The sequence below is a fragment of the Muntiacus reevesi genome, chromosome 15, assembly GCF_963930625.1.
Source record: "Muntiacus reevesi chromosome 15, mMunRee1.1, whole genome shotgun sequence".
Lineage (NCBI taxonomy): Eukaryota > Metazoa > Chordata > Mammalia > Artiodactyla > Cervidae > Muntiacus > Muntiacus reevesi.
This window is the reverse complement of record NC_089263.1, coordinates 5205564-5223851: the sequence shown is the minus strand read 5'-3', so window position 1 is coordinate 5223851 and position 18288 is coordinate 5205564. Positions and strand designations below refer to the sequence as shown.

At 39.6% G+C, this 18288-nt stretch overlaps 1 protein-coding gene across 1 annotated transcript in view; it reads right to left on the bottom strand.

Moving 5' to 3' along the window:
* Positions 1-18288, bottom strand: part of CERS3 (ceramide synthase 3) — a 138467-nt gene that overhangs the window by 112900 nt on the left and 7279 nt on the right. The window contains exons 2-3 of the mRNA XM_065906885.1: positions 12515-12632; positions 6159-6277 (exon numbers count right to left, since the gene is read on the bottom strand). Of these exons, the coding sequence (XP_065762957.1) occupies positions 6159-6277; positions 12515-12632 (237 nt within the window). The remainder of the gene's footprint in view (positions 1-6158; positions 6278-12514; positions 12633-18288) is intronic.

Sequence of the window (18288 nt, the reverse complement as noted above, 5' to 3'; positions counted from 1 at the left end):
CAACTCTATGGACTGCAGCACATCAGGCTTCCCTGTCCACTATCTCCCAGAGTCTGCCCAAATTCATGTCCATTGAGTTGGTGATACCCTGCAACCACCTCACCCTCTACCTCTCGCTTCTCCTTTTGTCTTCAGTCTTTCCCAGCATCAGGGTCTTTTCCAATGAGTTAGCTTGCTGCATCAGATGGCCAAAGTATTAGAGCTTCAGCATCAGTCCTTCCAATGAATAATCAAGGCTGATTTCTTTTAGGATTGAATTGTTTGATCTCCTTGCAGTCCAAGGGACTCTCAAGGGTCTTCTCCAGCACCACAATTCGAAAGCATCAGTTCTTTGGTGTTCAGTCCTCTTTATGGTCCAACTCTCACATCCATACATGACAGATGGGAAAAACGTAGCTTTGACTATACAGACCTTTATTGACAAAGTGATGTCACTGCTTTTTAAGCAGCGACAGTGTACTGTCTAGGTTTGCCATGGTTTCTTTCCAAGGAGCAAGCATCTTTTAATTTCATGGCTGCAGTCACCATCCACAGTGATACTGGAGCCCAAGAAAATAAAATCTGTCCCAGTCAGATGCAAGAGTAAAATCCAAGTTTCACATCCTCCTGGACCAGCCCTATCAGGTCTATTACACTATTCCAGGGGTTCTCAAAGTCAGGGATTTCTGACATCAAAACACTTTCATAATGATAATGAAAAGTTATTTGTCTTATTTCTTACTCTCATTTCCTCCCAAGTGTCCAGTGGCATTTCCCAGAGGCTACATGTCCTGTGATGATATCATTGCTCTGATAGCTGATGACATATGTGCTTGTGTAGTCTTATATTTTAGTTTCCATTTCTAGTACAGTAAACATCAATCCCAAAGAAAGGCAATGCCAAAGAATGCTCAAACTACCGCACAATTGCACTCATCTCACACGCTAGTAAAGTAATGCTTAAAATTCTCCTAGCCAGGCTTCAGCAATACATAAACCGTGAACTTCCAGATGTTCAAGCTGGTTTTAGAAAAAGCAGAGGAACCAGAGATCAAATTGCCAACATCCGATGGATCATCAAAAAAGCAAGAGAGATTCAGAAAAACATCTATTTCTGCTTTATTGACTATGCCAAAGCCTTTGACTGTGTGGATCACAATAAACTGTGGAAAATTCTGAAGGAGATGGGAATACCAGACCATCTGACCTGCCTCTTGAGAAACCTGTATGCAGGTCAGGAAGCAACAGTCAGAACTGGACATGGAAAAACAGACTGGTTCCAAATAGGAAAAGGAGTACATCAAGGCTGTATACTGTCACCCTGCTTATTTAACTTATATGTAGAGTATATCATGAGAAACACTGTGCTGGAGGAAGCACAAGCTGGAATCAAGATTGCCAGGAGAAATATCAATAACCTCAGTCAGATATGCAGATGACATCACCCTTATGACAGAAAGTGAAGAAGAACTAAAGAGCCTCTTGATGAAAGTGAAAGAGGAAAGTGAAAAAGTTGGCTTAAAGCTCAACATTCAGAAAACTAAGATCATGGCATCTGGTCCCATCACGCATGGCAGACAGATGGAGAAACAGTGCAAACAGTGGCTGACTTTATTATTTTGGGCTCCAAAATCACTGCAGATGGTGACTGCAGCCATAAAATTAAAAGATGCTTACTCCTTGGAAGGAAAGTTATGACCAACATAGACAGCATATTAAAAAGGAGAGATATTACTTTGTCAACAAAGGTCGGTCTCGTCAAGGCTACAGTTTTTCCAGTGGTCATGTATGGATGTGAGAGTTGGACTATAAAGAAAGCTGAGTGCCAAAGAATTGATGCTTTTGAACTGTAGTGTTGGAGAAGACTCTTGAGAGTCCCTTGGACTGGAGACTGGTTGGAGATCCAACCAGTCCATCCTAAAGGAGATCAGTCCTGGATGTTCATTGGAAGGACTGATGTTGAAGTTGAAGGTCCAATACTTTGGCCACCTGAGGCCAAAGAGCTGACTAATTGGAAAAGACCCTGATGCTGGGAAAGATTGAGGGCAGGATGAGAAGGGGACGACAGAGGATGAGATGGTTGGATGGTATCATCGACTTGATAGACATGGGTTTGAGTGGACTCTGGGAGTTGGTGATCGACAGGGAGGCCTGGCGTGCTGCGGTTCATAGGGTCGCAGAGTTGAACATGACTGAGCAACTGAACTGAACTGAAACATCAGTAGGTATAACTTACACAAGCAGATGCTCTTTGGGTTCTGTAATAGCTTTTAAGAGAACAAAGGGGTCCTGAAACCAAAAAGCTTGGGAGTTGCCACACTTCACTAATTGTGAAGCAATTGACTAATTGTGCTTCACTAATTTTCCTTGCTTCAGATGAATCTAAAGCAGTAAAATGTCCTTTTTCCCAGGAATGGCTGAGACAAAACATAATTGTGAGGGGGGGGGGGAACTCTTGGAAAAAAAAAAAACAGAAATTGATTGGTTAGACACAGAAGGCAAAGTTGAAAGATGAAGGCTGCTGAGTGAGATCAGGGAGGAGCTGGACAGAGGGAACTCAGGTGACATAAGACAGGACAGACATGGTTCTCCACGGTGGCGGGGCAGAATGGAGCAGGCAGTGGACCTGCCCAGTGGCCAGGTGGGCAAGTGGCGGTCCACCCGGCAGGAGAAGAGTGCCTCCCACCAGCATGAGACACACCAGGTACTTGGAAATTGTGTGTGTGCATGCTTAGTCATGTTGGATTCCTTGTGACCTCATGGACTATAGCCTGCCAGGCTCCTTTATCCATGGAACTTTCTAGGCAAGAATATTGGAGCAGGTTGCTATTCCTCTTCCAGGGGATCTTTCCACCCCAAGGACTGAACCTGTGTCTCTTATGTCTCCTGCATTGGCAGGTGGATTCTTTACCACTGAGCCACCGGGAAAGCCCATTTGGAAATTGCTTGGTGTTTTAATTAGATTTCTCATTGCTAAATGGAAATACTTATTTTAAAAAGAAAAGTGATCAGTTAATATGGAATATGACTTAAAAATAAGGATTCACTATGGATTAAAACACTGAATGCTGTAAAACAGGGCTTAGGGGTCATCCTTAAGTAATCTAGGAAAGAATACACTGAACTTAAGTTGTTCAGAGATTAACCATCCTGGTACTGTGGAGAAGTGTTGGCCTGTTGGAGAGTAATTTGTAAGAGTTCTGTGTTGGGGAATAAGTTTCCTAAGATTTCCAAAATGCCTGAGGCTAGGTATCTCTTGCTATGTTTCCTGTAGCACATCTCATAGGTAAGGGAATAAAGTGCGGACCCTACACAATTAAAGAGCTTGGCATTTTGCTTTAGTTTATTTATTTGATCCATAATAACTTTTAACAGTTCACTGACATAGGAAATTTATGACACTGCTAAACAACAAGGTAAAGCTTAAGTTTTATTTGTGGGTTCACTTCAGTTTCCTAAATATACTGTACTACTTCCTGTCTTGCCTAACTTAAAATATGCTGCTCTCAAATCATGCTTTCTTTTCTTGTGGAAATCTGACCCATCCCTCAAGGTCCAGCTTACGCCTGACCTCTAGAAAGCCTTTGTCTAATGTATCCAGTCCTGCTGACACCATCTCCTCTGAATGTCCAGAGTACATCTGAACATGACTATAGACTATGTTCCACATATAGACTATGTGTAGCTGTGGGCTCTGTGCAGACCATGTGCTATTGGATGGAATGGAACAACAGATGTTGCAGTTTCATAAGTGATAGTCTTATCTCCCTGATTAGTTGCTTTGGGCCAGTGACATACCTTCCACTTCTACTTCCCTGTTAAAATCTACATGTCCACAGGATCTAGGATAGTTCCACATACCATGAAGATGGTCCACACAACCCTCTGCACTGCCTGACGATTGATAATGGCAACTCATAATTCCCTTCCCTAACCTGAACTTTGTGGCTGACTCTCGGCGGACTCACTGACAGTCAGACTCCCAATGCTGGACTCTTTCGACCCAGTTACTTGACACGTGGGGCCCCTGCTTCTGAGAGGTCAGCATTAGGTAGCGGGGGACGCACAGGAGTCAGAATATCTGAGGGCAACATGTACCCCAGCAGCAGGTGACCTTGAGCAAGTACATAAACTAGATAATGTGCAGCTTCTTATTTCTCAAACAAGGCCAGTCCCACTTTCCCTGACTGCCCCACACTGTGACTGAGAGGGAGGCTCAAACCAAGATTATTTATAAACTGTAAGGCATTATGATTTATAAGAAATTACCATACTCCTTCACTGGAGTATGATTCAGCTCTGAGGTAGAGACTTAGTCCCTGCTTGGGACTTTTTATTTAAGATAAGAGTCATTTGCTAGAGAGAATGAATGATAACGGAAAAACAGAAAGATGTAATGTGAAACCAGTTCCACTTTGTAGTGTTTTGTAGTGATCGTCAAGAGAGATTCACCTGGGCCAAGCTGACAAAGTGGCAACACAATATTAACTAATCTCGTAAGGGCTAAAACTCAGAGATAAACAGAAAACAAACCAGGTCATACACCTCCACCTGCTGTGGGAAAGGCAATAGAAGCCCATGATCAGAAAAAAAAATGTTTATCTTGAAGACACTATGAAGAACTGATCTGTGCCTCTAAATATACATCACCAGCCTCACAGCTGGATGACTGTACTCAGGAATGTATAGGTAGTTAAAGAAAGTTATTAAAGTTTAGCCTCTCACAGGCTTGATTTCTTTGAGAGTCTTATACCAAATCCCTATCTATTTCACCATCAAAACAAATATATCTGGTGAAAGTCATTAGGCAATCTGAGGACGTAAGAAACAGGCAAAGTGAAGGAACGCTATTGGTGTGTAGAATGTGGCATCAAACACAACCCAACTAACATTTATTGATCTGTATATAAAGAAGAAGAACAAAGTGATAGCAATGACCTAGACCCTCTTCCAGAGAAGGCAATGGCACCCACTCCAGTACTCTTGCCTGGGAAATCCCATGGATGGAGGAGCCTGGTGGGCTGCAGTCCATGGGGTCACAACGGAGAAGGCAATGGCACCCACTCCAGTGCTCTTGCCTGGGAAATCCCATGGACGGAGGAGCCCGGTAGGCTGTAGTCCATGGGGTCACAACAGAGAAGGCAATGGCACCCCACTCCAGTGCTCTTGCCTGGGAAATCCCACGGACGGAGGAGTCTGCTGGGCTGCAGTCCATGGGGTCACAACAGAGAAGGCAACGGCACCCCACTTCAGTACTCTCGCCTGGAGAATCCCACGGACAGAGGAGCCTGGTAAGGCTGCAGTTAATGGGGTCTCGAAGAGTCGGACACGACTGAGCGACTTCACTTTCACTTTTCACTTTCATGCACTGGAGAAGGAAATGGCAACCCACTCCAGTGTTCTTGCCTGGAGAATCCCAGGGACAGTAGCCTGGTGGGCTGCTGTGTATGGGGTCACACAGAGTCAGACACGACTGACGTGACTTAGCAGCAGCAGCAGACCCTCTTTTTGGCACAGGTGTCAGTTTTTGCCACCAAGGGAGTGACCTAAAGTACTATAATACTCTGAAGAAGAGCAAAGAGCAGAATTTTAATAAAGCCAAAAATAAGTGTGATAAAGTCACACTGCCCTCGGAATGTGTCTGCAAAAACTCTATGTGCTGCCCAGTCCCTCCAGACCTCCTGCTAAACCAGTGGGAAAACCCAGAGGAACTGGCTGTCCAGACCACAAACAGGAGTAGGGTAAGAGTCGAGTTGAGACAGAAAGAAGTCTTCTCCACCAGTGCTGGGAGAAGAGGACAGTGCCCTCTCAGACCTTCTCTACTCTTATAATGTGACAGAATATCTATAATGTGATTGGAAACAGGAGATAGTCTGGTGAGCTAAGGCCAAGTGCTGCCCTAGAAAAGATAAATACCAGTTAAGACACTTTTATGATTTTTCTGGATAAGTACATAATATCTCCTGTTTAACTGAGACAGTTCATGTCTTACCTTGTTTGATAAAGAGGGAAAGTGAAGCACAAGAGGTGGATGAGTGGCTAGCATGAAACTCTTGATTGGTAAGTGATAAAGCAGTCTCAAACCCTTCTTCTGCTGCAACCTCAGGATTCTTTCTGAGATGACTGTTCTGCTCCATACAAAACGGTACCATTTCAAAAGCTTTAACTATCCTTCTTACCAAGCTTCCTGGAATTTCTTCATCCTGCAAGGCCTATCTTGATTCTGCCGACTCCTAAACCATCTTTCAACCTGGCGCTCTGTCAAGTTACACTTCTTTGCCAGTCCATAAATATCAGTCTGAAAGGGGATGAAACAAAAGAGTGAATGCTTAAGAGCAGAGTAGGCTGGCAGGCAAGCAAGAGACAGTGAGACTGAGTTATAAGCATTTGTGCACTGGAGACAAGAGAGATTCTGCATTAAACCTTGGGCCAGTGCATTTACCCCTTTTTTTAATGGAATCACACACATCCATCCCAAAACAGAGAGAATGTTAATTCCCAAAAACTCAGTTGGTAAGAAAGACCAATTCTCTGTTAAGTTGGTAGCAACCCATACATTCAAGTTCCATACATGGCTCACTTCTTCAACCAATTTTATTTAGGGCCTCCTAGGTGCCTGGAGAATCCCAGGGACGGTGGAGCCTGGTGGGCTGCCGTCTATGGGGTCGCACAGAGTCAGACATGACTAAAGCAACTTAACAGCAGCAGCAGCAGGTTCCATGTAGAGTAGTATAGTTTAAGATGTCAATAAAACCCAATCTCTGTATTTTTTACTGTGAGAAAAATGGGACTCCGAGAGTTTTAACAGCTTGTCCAAGACCTAAAACTGGTAGCAAAGTGAGGATATGAACTCAGACTCCTGCCCTTTCTGTTACTTCATACAGTCTTTCTAATAGATCCAAAACTTTCACATTTAATCATATGCACAGCCTATTTTGGAGAAAGAAATGGCAACCCACTCCAGTATTCTTGCCTGGAGATACCATGGACGATGAGCCTGGCTGGCTACAGCCTACAGGGTTGCACAGAGTCGGACATGACTTAGCAACTAAACGACAGCAGCAGCATATTTTTAACCAACCTTAAAGAATTCCAATTATAAAAAATAAGGATTTTAGATTATAATAATGATGACTGCTTCTCTTCTGGAAGGCAGAAGTTGCAGGTTATGGTTCACAATGGAAAACAATGTAGATGATAGATTCACTCAAAGGTCACAAATCGGAAGTTCTCCCAGGGCCAAACAAGAACCCAAAATGACTGACAGAACTAGCTCTGCTTCCTGGTGGTATTTTAAGCTGTGTTCTTTCAACATGGGCATGTTTTATATGCTAAACCTACAGTACTTTCCACTTCCACAAGGAAATAAGCTCTGTAATTTTTTTTAAGACACCAGTCTTCTTGATCTTTCATTTTGCAACGCTGAGTACAAGAAATATTTCAGTTTACTCCTAACTTAATGCATGCTCAGTCGCTTCAGTCGTGTCTGACTCTTTGCAACCCTATGGACTGTAACCCACCAGGCTCCTCTGTCCATGGAATTCTCCAGGCAAGAATACTGGAGTGGTTGCCATTCCCTTCTCCAGGGGATCTTCCCGACCCAGAGATAACCGAAAGCCTATTACTTAATCTGAAGAGAAAGAAAGTAAAACAAAACATAGACAAGACATATTATACTGTTTCCCTGTAAACTGTCATCTCTAATACTATTATTTTATAGGCCAAGGTTTCACCTGCTGTTCTTTGTTGTTTTGGTTTGTTTTTGTGTTTTTGATGGCCCTAAAATGGCAGGTATTCATTAGTGAATATTTCCTGCAGGCATTGTGCTTGGCATTGAAGATCTAAACGAACAAGATCAGTATTTATGGGGCCTCCCCTTCATTAGCTAAAGTCTGTCTGGTAAGGAAGTCAGAAAACGCAACAAATAATTCTAATAAATTATGATGAGTGCTGAAATAGGGGACGGTCAGGGTACCATGGGACCTAACTTTATGTAGGCAATTCCTGGAAGTTACACTTATGCTAAACCCTGAAAAAAGTCCCAAGAAGGAGAAGATGAAGAAGGGAAGTGTCCTGGCAGCCTGTGCAGTCACCTGGGGATGACAGCAAAGGGGAACTGGGAGCACTCAAGGGACAGAAAGAGGTCTTGCAGGGAAGTGAGGAGGAAAGATGTGGCCAGGGCCACAGCAAGGAGGGCCTTGCCTGGAATTTATCTGTAGGTTACAGAATGTTTGCATTTTGAAGTCTTCCTCTTGCAGTGTGTCAAGTATGAAGCACCAGGAGTGAGCGGAGGTGGAGACAGTGTTTACTTTGCCCTGTTATCCCTGACCTCTCTCAGCGAGGTCCCCAGAGCAAGGACCTTGCACTCCAGATGGGACAAGTTTGGAGGTCTGGATACACTCTCCCAGGCGGCACCAAACTTGTCACAGCCCTATCGCAGGAGGAGAGAACATGCCAGGTTTTAAGGCAACAGAATGCAGTAGGAATGGCAGGGAACTAAAAACAGATTGAGTTCTACTACTTCCTAGCTCTGCAGCCTTGAGCTGTGTGCTCTGACCAGCTGTGGAAAATGGGGCATTGACAATGAGTGGTTGCATCCTGTCTCATGGGAGTGATTTAGGATCTCAGGGCTCCATCTAATCATCTATCATGTGCTACATCAATGTTAGAGATTATGGCTGAACCCAGAAAGGAAACCATACACTGAAAATCATTTCAGAAAAAAATATTCCTCTACTCCTAAAATAGCTTGCAAGCATGAATAGATTCCCCCAAACAGAAGACACAATTTAAATTCTAGTGCTTGGCCCACAGCAGAACATACTCTGAAATGCACCAGCACTATATTCTGTACCTTCTGAGACTGAAAGGGCTCTGGGTCCAGCTTGACCGCTTTAAAGGTTTTATTCATTCAATCATCACCAGTGTTTACTGAGCCTCTACTCACTAGTGCCAGTCACTACTCTAGGCACTGGATTCAGCAATGAGTACAGTCCCTGTTCTCACAGTAGAATTTTCCAAGATCCGAGAACAATCCAATTTTACTACCTCATCATTTCTACAGATAACTGATGAATAAATGCATCTAGAAGATAGTGATCAAACATGATTTGAAGGATTTTTTCCTGATTTGGAGCACAGATGAATCTGATTCAAAGTCTTGACAACACTGGCCTCATGTATCTACAATATTTTGGGGATAGAAGTCCTCTTGCAAACAGAAGTCTTTAGTAGTATTTTGTTATTAATATACAAAACAAACATTTATTGAACACCTACTAGTACAGAAAGTTGTGTAAGATATTATGGGAATACAAACAAGCATACTTAGGAAACAACTGATGTTCCCTTGGGATAATTAATGTTGGGAAGATATATTTGAGAATGCTCCTCTAGAAGTCTACATGATAGGTATAGCCTATGAATAACAAGAGCTGAGCTTGACTGTGTACCAGGCAGTATTCTAAGTACTCAATTCAATCCCTGAATTGAGAGTCCTATGAGGTAACTGCTGTTAACACACTCAGTTCACAGAGGGGGACACTGAGGCAGAGGGGTTAATCTGCTCACCTTCATACACAGTCTGTTCTCACAATTCGTGTTTTTAGCCTGGACACTACAGACAATGTGTCCATGGAAGGGAAAGGCTCTCGGGCACAACCTAGGAGAGAAGCAGTGTGGCCTGAAATGGGCCATGAGGCCTGGCTACTTGATGCAAAAACCAACTCTCTGGGACCATGGAGGAGCCACTCAACCTCTTTGTCTTTCACATGTCTCACCCATAAAAAAAACTAGACTGGAGAGCTAGAGAGCCTTTTGCTCTAAAAATGTGTGAATCCATGGTTGAGACAAGCTAGCAAACTGGAATGCCCCTATGGACTCTTCTCCAACTATGGACCACAATACCTGCTTTATATCAGTCTTAAGGCACCACGTTTTCTTTAGATTACCTTTCAGAACTACACATTCATTTGTTCTGCAACAGTTCTCATTGTGTTCTTTCAGAGGAAAAGGCCTTGTTAATAAGTTCTGCTGTTATTTCATTTTACCAACAGCAGGAAAAAATGATCTGTTGGCCAGAGCTATTGGTATGTTCTCATGATTCTCTATCAGTTATCATGATTCTCTCTCTGAATTTCATCTTGAAATTGTCATTGAGATACACATAGAGAGAGACATACAGATATATAAACAGTGGACACACAGCTGCACATACACAGTCACAAAGAAGTGTGTGAGACAGAACAAAACTCCAGTGGCACTTCACAAGTACAGCTTTTTGGACCTCATCAACACCATGTTATATCCTCTACGTTAACCAGCATAGAATTGATACTGTGTATCTGAACTATTTTTGTTTGTTCTGGTGCAGTATGTAGCAGCTGAAGAAGCATCCTTGATTTGTGTCCTCAGTTGTTTAATAAAGTCAGATGTTAAGCACCTGTATTACCACTGCATGCCCTATGATTACAGATTTGGAATACTTTGTTAGAAGTGATACCCACCCATTCCTTGAACCAGCACATTTTATTTTAGTCTTCCCAGCAACTTGTCTTAGCTCAGCTATTAATTAAGCAAAAATGCTGTCTGTATGACATTGGCCAAGTTAATGTGTGGAAGTATTGTGGTATCATTTTGTTTCCACATCTGAAATCATTACTAAGTCATTTACTTTGCCTTCTTCTACTATATTCTATCTTCCCAGGTTCTAGTACTTTTATTCTACAGGCATTTTACTGGCCAACTTGTTGTCATCTTAATCTGTTATACAAATACTACCTTGATTTTGTAATCTATGAGCAATATAAATTAGATATCTTAATTATGTCCCTTCATCTTCATAGTTTAGTAGAGGAAGCTTTCTAACACTTGGGGGTTGATATATAACATTTCCTCTATTAACTGATGCAAATGTCCAAACTATAACTACATTAAGCCATACTGTATTGTCAACTGAGCTAGAATAATTACTTACAAACATAGCCCCAGCCTCGGAAATACATTTTCAACATTCTGTACACAGTTAAAGACATCACTTAGGCATACTAGAAGCGGCACTTGACAGGGAGTCCTGGGCCAGGGTCCAGGTTTGGATTCAGCCATTAATTAGCTGCATTACCTTGGACAGGTCCTCTGTTGACCTTAGTTCCCTCATCTCAATTGTAAAGAAGAAAGATGACCTAATCTCTAAATCTCTTTCAGCTTTTCTTCATTTTTCTTTAAACTGTCAGGTGGCTAATTTATCTTCATAGCTGAGAAACTTGATAAGAGCCAAATTTTCTACATATTTTAAAATTATTCTCAGATAATAATCCTATTAATTATTCTCAGATACAAACAAAGGATAATAAGGATTCTCTGAGAGAGTCCTAACTTTTCATAAACACAACTAAATAACTTCCCCTCTGAAAAATGTAAAATGATGCTTAAGCATTACCACCAGTGGTAACAGCAGTATTTAGGTGAATGACTTCAGTCTTTTCAAGCAGGTAGAAATAAAGAACACACAGAGACGGTTTGTCAGACTGTCCTCATTTTAGGAAAAAAAGGCACATACAGAAGCTGATGGCAGACAAGTTAAAAGACAGTGCTGGCTAGCCATGAATAATTCTGAACATGATGCCTGGTGCTATATGGCCAGATTTCAGTATGTTTATTTGTGCAGGGAGCCCACCTGACCAGTGACAGAAAGTGTCATAGAAAAAGCAAGTGAATTCAGCAGATAAGTTCAGGACCTTAAAAATCAGTCTATCCTAAAACCACAATAGCACATTATTTTTGACTTTTAAAATTACTAGTGAGAGATATCTGTATTTGTCAGAGAGGGTATGCCAGTTTTGGAGAAGTTTTTATTTCATCTCATTTAAATGTGGGGTAAAATGAAATGAGACTTGCCTGGACACTACTATTTTTACATAACCTTTAGGTTAAAGTCTTTTTCTGTGGTGTAAACATGCAGTGCACTGTAACATTTCATCAAGTACCTCTCGTATAGAGAAGAAAATTGTGACTCTCCTAAGGATTCCATCTCTGGGGAGTGGGCAGGAGCACAGAGTATTTCTGAGTATTTTGAAGCCTTGGATAAAATAAAGTGTTCTGCTCAGGAAAGCCACCCCAAGAGATACATTTGTAATGTGCACCGTGTGTACTGATGGTGTCACAGTCATCAAAAGTGTCAGATATGGGCTACTCTGCCTTAATAATGATCCATTTTCATTGGTATACTTTGTATATATCCTACCATTGAAAATTAAATTTTGATCTTTATACCCAAATTGTCAGTGTTCAACACTAGTTAAATATCTGTTACTTTCTATCATTATAAATATATTGTATATATTGTATATTATTATTGTGTCACTGTGTATTATGCTAAGAATGCTTTGTAACTTATCAACAGAGGAAAAAAATCCAAATGAAATAAATTATTTGCTGCTCAACTGAAACTAACTTTTTTCATAGATAGTAAGCAACAGATGATGGAAATATTAAGAAAGGAGATTTTAAAATCCCAAAACAAAGAATTTGTACTTACTTGAGATGGTTTCCTTGTGGAATGTTTGAAAAAATTCTCTAAGACAGTATTTGGTGTAGTCTTCTTTTGAACTTCCTCTTTAATGCCAAATGTTTTTGCTAGAGGTGAAGCAATAAACCTATGAAAATATAAACAAAATAAAGAGTCAGACATGGCTAAGAAACTAACACTTGCTTTTCAAGTTCAAAATCTGAGAATGAATCTACAATGTCGCCAGGAAAGTCAAGCTGTAACTTTAGATTCCAAATTAAAAATCAGTCATTAGATTACCTAAAGCCAATATCTGCCTTACAGAAATTCAAAGAGCAAAATTTGAGATCTTTATACAAGTAATAACTTAAAATACAAAATACATTTGACTAAACACACAGGGTTGAGGGGTGCTAACAGTGTAGTGAAAATCCTTTTCATATAGCTTTTAGTCAGCCCCTAGGTAAGTGGTTCCTCCTTATTCAAGGTTTCACATCTATGGGTTCAATCAACCGTAGATTTAGCACTGTAGTATTTACTACTGTGAAAAATCTGCTTACAAGTGGACCCTGAAGTTCAAACCCTTGTTGTTCAAGAGTCAACTGTACTTGCATAGTTCTAAAATCCATTTTATGTAAACTCAAATATATTTATATACAAGATCCAGGAACCAGGATAAACCATTCTATTCAGTTTCATTTTTAAGACTACTAGAGATTGAGATAAATGTTTTGTTATTATTTTCTTTGGTGATATTATCTTAAAGAAATTATTATGTCCCCTATTTAAAGTTCTAACTAATGAAAAATGGCATGATTCTTGGGAAAATATTTAGCAATGGGATTGATAGGTTGTATGGCAAGTATACACTTAACTTTAAAAGAACTTAGTGAATGCTTTCCAAAGTGTCTATGCTATTTTACATTTCCATCAATAATGTGCCAGAGTTCCAGTTATTCCATATCTCTGCCAACAGTTGGTATTGCCAGTCTTTTTAATTTCAGCAATTCCACTGGGTGTGTACTGGCTTTTATTGATTTTATATTTTACTTTCTATTATTTCTTAACTTTCTTGTTATAAATTCAGTTTGCTTTTTTCCCTTCTTTATTAAGGTAGAAGGTTAGATTACTGATTTGAGATCTTTTTTCTTTTTAAATATATGTGGTTATAGCGCTAAATATCCTAGTAAGCACTGCTTTTGCTGAATCCCATAAGTTTTGGTATGGTGCTTTCTTTTTCACTCATCTTACAGTATTTTCTAATTTACCTGTGATTTCTCTTCTGACCCATAGGTTATTTAAAAGTATACTGTTTAATTTCCATATATTTGCTAATTTCTCAATTTCCTTCTGTTTTGGACTTCTAATTTCATTTAATAGTGGTCAGAAAACATACCTTGTATGATTACAATCTTCTCACTTTTATTGAGATTAGTTTTAAGGCCTAACACATGGTCTATTCTGGAGAATGTTCCTTGTGCACATGAGAAGAATCTGTATTCTGCTGTTACTGGTGATGCGCTCTATAGATGTGTGTTTGGTCTAGTTCATTTATAATGTTGATCAAGTCTATTTCTTTGTTGATTTTCTACCTAGTTGTTCTATTCATTATTGAAAATGGGGTATTGAAGTTTACAGCTATTATTGTTGAATTGTTTATTTCTCCTTTCAATTCTGTTTGCTTCATGTTTTGGGAACTATGTTGCTAGGTACATATATGTTTGTAATTGTTCTATCATCTTGATATGTTTACCCTTTTATAGTATAAAATATCCTTTGTTTCCAGCAACAATTTAAAGGCTGTTAAACTGCCTGGTATTAGTACAGCCAAGAACAGAGGAGCCTGAAGGGCTACAGTCCATGGAGTTGCAAAGAGATGGACACAACTTAGACACTAAACAACAACCAAATATAGTCATCCCAGCTCTCTTTTGGTTATTGCTAGCATGATATGTATTTTCTCATTCTTTCACTTTCAACCTATTTATGTCTTTGAACTTAAAATGTGTCTCTCATAGAAATTATATAGTTGGATCATATATTAATATTTCTATCCAGTCCTCCTATCTTTTAGTTGGAGTATTTAATTCATTTACATTTAATGTAAATTACACTTAATTACTGATAAGACAGGATTTATACCTGCCACTTTGCTATTTATTTTCTATACAGTTTCCACTTTTTTGTTTCTCTATCCTTTCATTACTATCTTCTCTGTGTTAAACAGATATTTTCTAGTGTAGTGTATTCTTTTAATTCTTTTTTATTATTTTTAAAAATAGGGATTACAATTAATATCTGAATTTATAATCTCCTAATTCAGATTAATAGTAAAATAATTTAAGCACTATACAGAACTCCATCACCTCCCCTCTCTCTGCTGCTATTGTCATATAAATTATGGACTTATAAACTGTGTTCTCATCAACAGACTTTTATGATTATTAGTTTATGCAGCTGTCTTTCAAATCAGACAGGAGTAAAACATGTTACCAAAAAAATGCATTTATTCTTTTATTTCTTGTGTGGGTGCTTTACTGGTGCTCTTTATTTCTTCACATGGATTCAAGTACTGTCTGCATCCTCTGCTTACAGTGACCAGGACTTGCTTTAGTATTTATCATAGGGTAAGTCTGCTTAGCAACAAATTCTTCCAGTTTTTGCTTATCTGGAAATGTCTTATCTTCTCTCATTTTGAAGGATACTTTTGCTTGGTTGACAGTTTTTTCTTTCTTGTAATTTGTCCCCCTATTGCCTTTGGCTTCCACGGTTGCTGACGAGAAATCAACTCAATTTTATCAAAGATCACTGTTACATGATAATATGCTTTTCTCTCATTGCTTTCAAGATTCTTTCAACAGTTTGCTTATGATATATCTAGATATGAATCTCTTTAATTAAGCTTATTCTTCTTGGAGTTTGGTTAGCTTTTCAAATTACAGATTAATGTTTGTCATCAGATTTGGAGAAATTTTTAGCCATTTATTTCTTCAAATATTTTTTATCCTGTTCATTTCCTCCTCTTCTTCTGGAATTGCCATTATACATATGTTGTTATGCTTGATCAGGGCTCACAGGTCGATGAGGTTCTTCATTTTTCCATATTCTTTTTTTTTTTCTGTTCCTTAGATTGCTGACTCTTTCTTCTGCCTGCCCAAAAATGCTGTAAAGGCCCTCCAGTGAATTTTTAATATGAGTTATTGTACTTATCAAGTCCTAAGTTTCTATTTGATTTCTTTTTATAATCTATAATTTTATCTCTTTACTGATATTCTTAATTTAGTGAGACTTTTTTTCCTTTTCCATCTTTTATTTATATATGTAAGCATGTATGTATTAATTTTTATACCAGTTTGAACTTGTAAGTTTCTAGTCTCTTCAGTCAGTTGTATTTTGACACTTTCATCATTTTCTCCCCAATTATCTTTCCTTAGTTTTTAAGCATGGTTTTCTCCAGTTCTTTGAACATTTTTTAAATAGTTGACTTAAAGTCTTGTCTAATAAGTTTAACATCCAGGCTTTGTAAGGGACACACTCTATTGACTGCTGTTTTTTTTTTCTTCCTGTGTATAAGCTATACTTTCTTATTTTTTTGCATGTCATAATTTTTGCTTAAAAGTAAACATGCTTACTAATATAATGTGGAACTCAGGAAATCAGAATATCTCTCTCTTCAGAGTTTGTTGTTGTTCTTGCTGTTTTTTGTTGTCCATTTGTTGTTTACTTTTTTAAACCGATCTGTAAAGTTTATATTCTTTATGTGTGGGCACTGAAGTCTTTATTAGGCTAGCTTAGTGGTCTACTAGAGATTAGACAGAGATGTCCTTAAATGCCTGGAACCAATAAATCTTCCAGTGTTTGCTAAGGGGATAATGTACACTTCAGGGGATACCTTCAACACTCAACCAGGCAGTGGACAACTTTGCCTTAGCCTTCACTTCCTGTTTGCTCAAAGCCTTAAGGTCATCCAGAGGTGAGAGCTTTGGACTCACCTCTTGATCATACTTTTCTTTATCATGTGGGTGGCCCTTTTATCATGTGAGCATGCCCAAAGCTCTACAAATTCAAGTGGCCTTCTAACTTCTAAGTGTATGTCAGAGCTTTTCAAAATCCCCTATGGACATATTTCCCAGCTTATCTTTTAAAAAGGAAAGCTTTTTGTTTATTGTTTGACCCACTAGTTATCCACTACCCTCAGTTCAGTTCAGTTCAATCACTCAGTTGTGTCCAACTCTTTGCCACCCCATGGACTGCAACACACCAGGCTTCCCTGGCCATCACCAAGTCCTGGAGCTTCCTCAAACTCATGTCCATAAAGTCAGTGATGTCATTCAACCATCTCATCCTCTGTTGTCCCCTTCTTCTCCTGCCTTCAATCTTTCCCAGCATCAGGGTCTTTTCCAATGAGTCAGCTTCCCATCAGGTGGCCAAAGTATTGGAGTTTCAGTTTCAGCATCAGTCCTTCCAATGAATATTTGGGACTGATTTCCTTTAGGATAGACTGGTTGGATCTCCTTTCAGTCCAAGGGACCTCAAGAGTCTTCTCCAGCACCACAGTTCAAAAGCATCAATTCTGTGGTGATCTGCTTTCTTTATAATCCAACTCTCACATCCATACATGACTAGTGGAAAAACCATAGCTTTGACTATATAGATCTTTCTCGGCAAAGTAACGTCTCTGCTCTCTAGGTTGGTCATAGCTTGGACCCCAAGAAAATAAAGTCTGTCATTGTTTCCACTGTTTCCCCATGTATTCACCATGAAGTGATGGGACAAAATGCCATGATCTTAGTTTTCTGAATGTTGAGCTTTAAGCCAACTTTCTCATTCTCTTCTTTTAGTTTCAAGAGGCTCTCCAGTTCTTCTTCGCTTTCTGTCATAAGGGTGGTGTCATCTGCATATCTGAGGTTATTGATATTTCTCCTGGCAATCTCAATTACAGCCTGGACTTCATCCAGCCCAACATTTCACATGATGTACTCTGCATAGAAGTTAAATAAGCAGGGTGACAATATACAGCTTTGTTGTACTCCTTTCCCAATTTGGAACCAGTCTGTTGTTCCATGTCTGGTTCTAACTGTTGCTTGTTGACCTACATACAGATTTCTCAGGAGGCAGGTAAGGTGTTCTGATATTCCCATCTCTTGAAGAATTTTCCACAGTTTGTTGTGATCCACACAGTCAAACGCTTTGGCATAGTCAATAAAGCAGAAGTAGATGTTTTTCTGGCACTCTCTTGGTTTTTGATGATTCAATGGATATTGGCAATTTGATCTCTAGTTCCTCTGACTTTTCTAAATGCAACTTGAACATCTGGAAGTTCATGGTTCACGTACTGTTGAAAGCTGGCTTGGGGAATTTTGAGCATTACTTTCTAGCATATGAGACGAGTACAATTGTGGGGTAGTTTGAACATTCTTTGGTATTGCCTTTCTTTAGGATTGGAATGAAAACTGACCTTTTCCAGTCCTATAGCCACTGCTGAGTTTTCCAAATTTGCTGGCATATTGAGTGTAGCACTTTCACAGCATCATCTTTTAGGATTTGAAACAGCTCAACTGGAATTCTATCACCTCTACTAGCTTTGTTCATAGTGATGCTTCCTAAGGCCCACTTGACTTCACATCCCAGAATATCTGGCTCTAGGTAAGTGATCACACCATCATGGTTATCTGGGTCATGAAGATCTTTTTTGTATAGTTCTGTGTATTCTTGCCACCTCTTCTTAATATCTTCTGCTTCTGTTGGGTCCATATAATTTCTGCCCTTTATTGTGCCCATCTTTGCAGGAGATATTCCCTTGG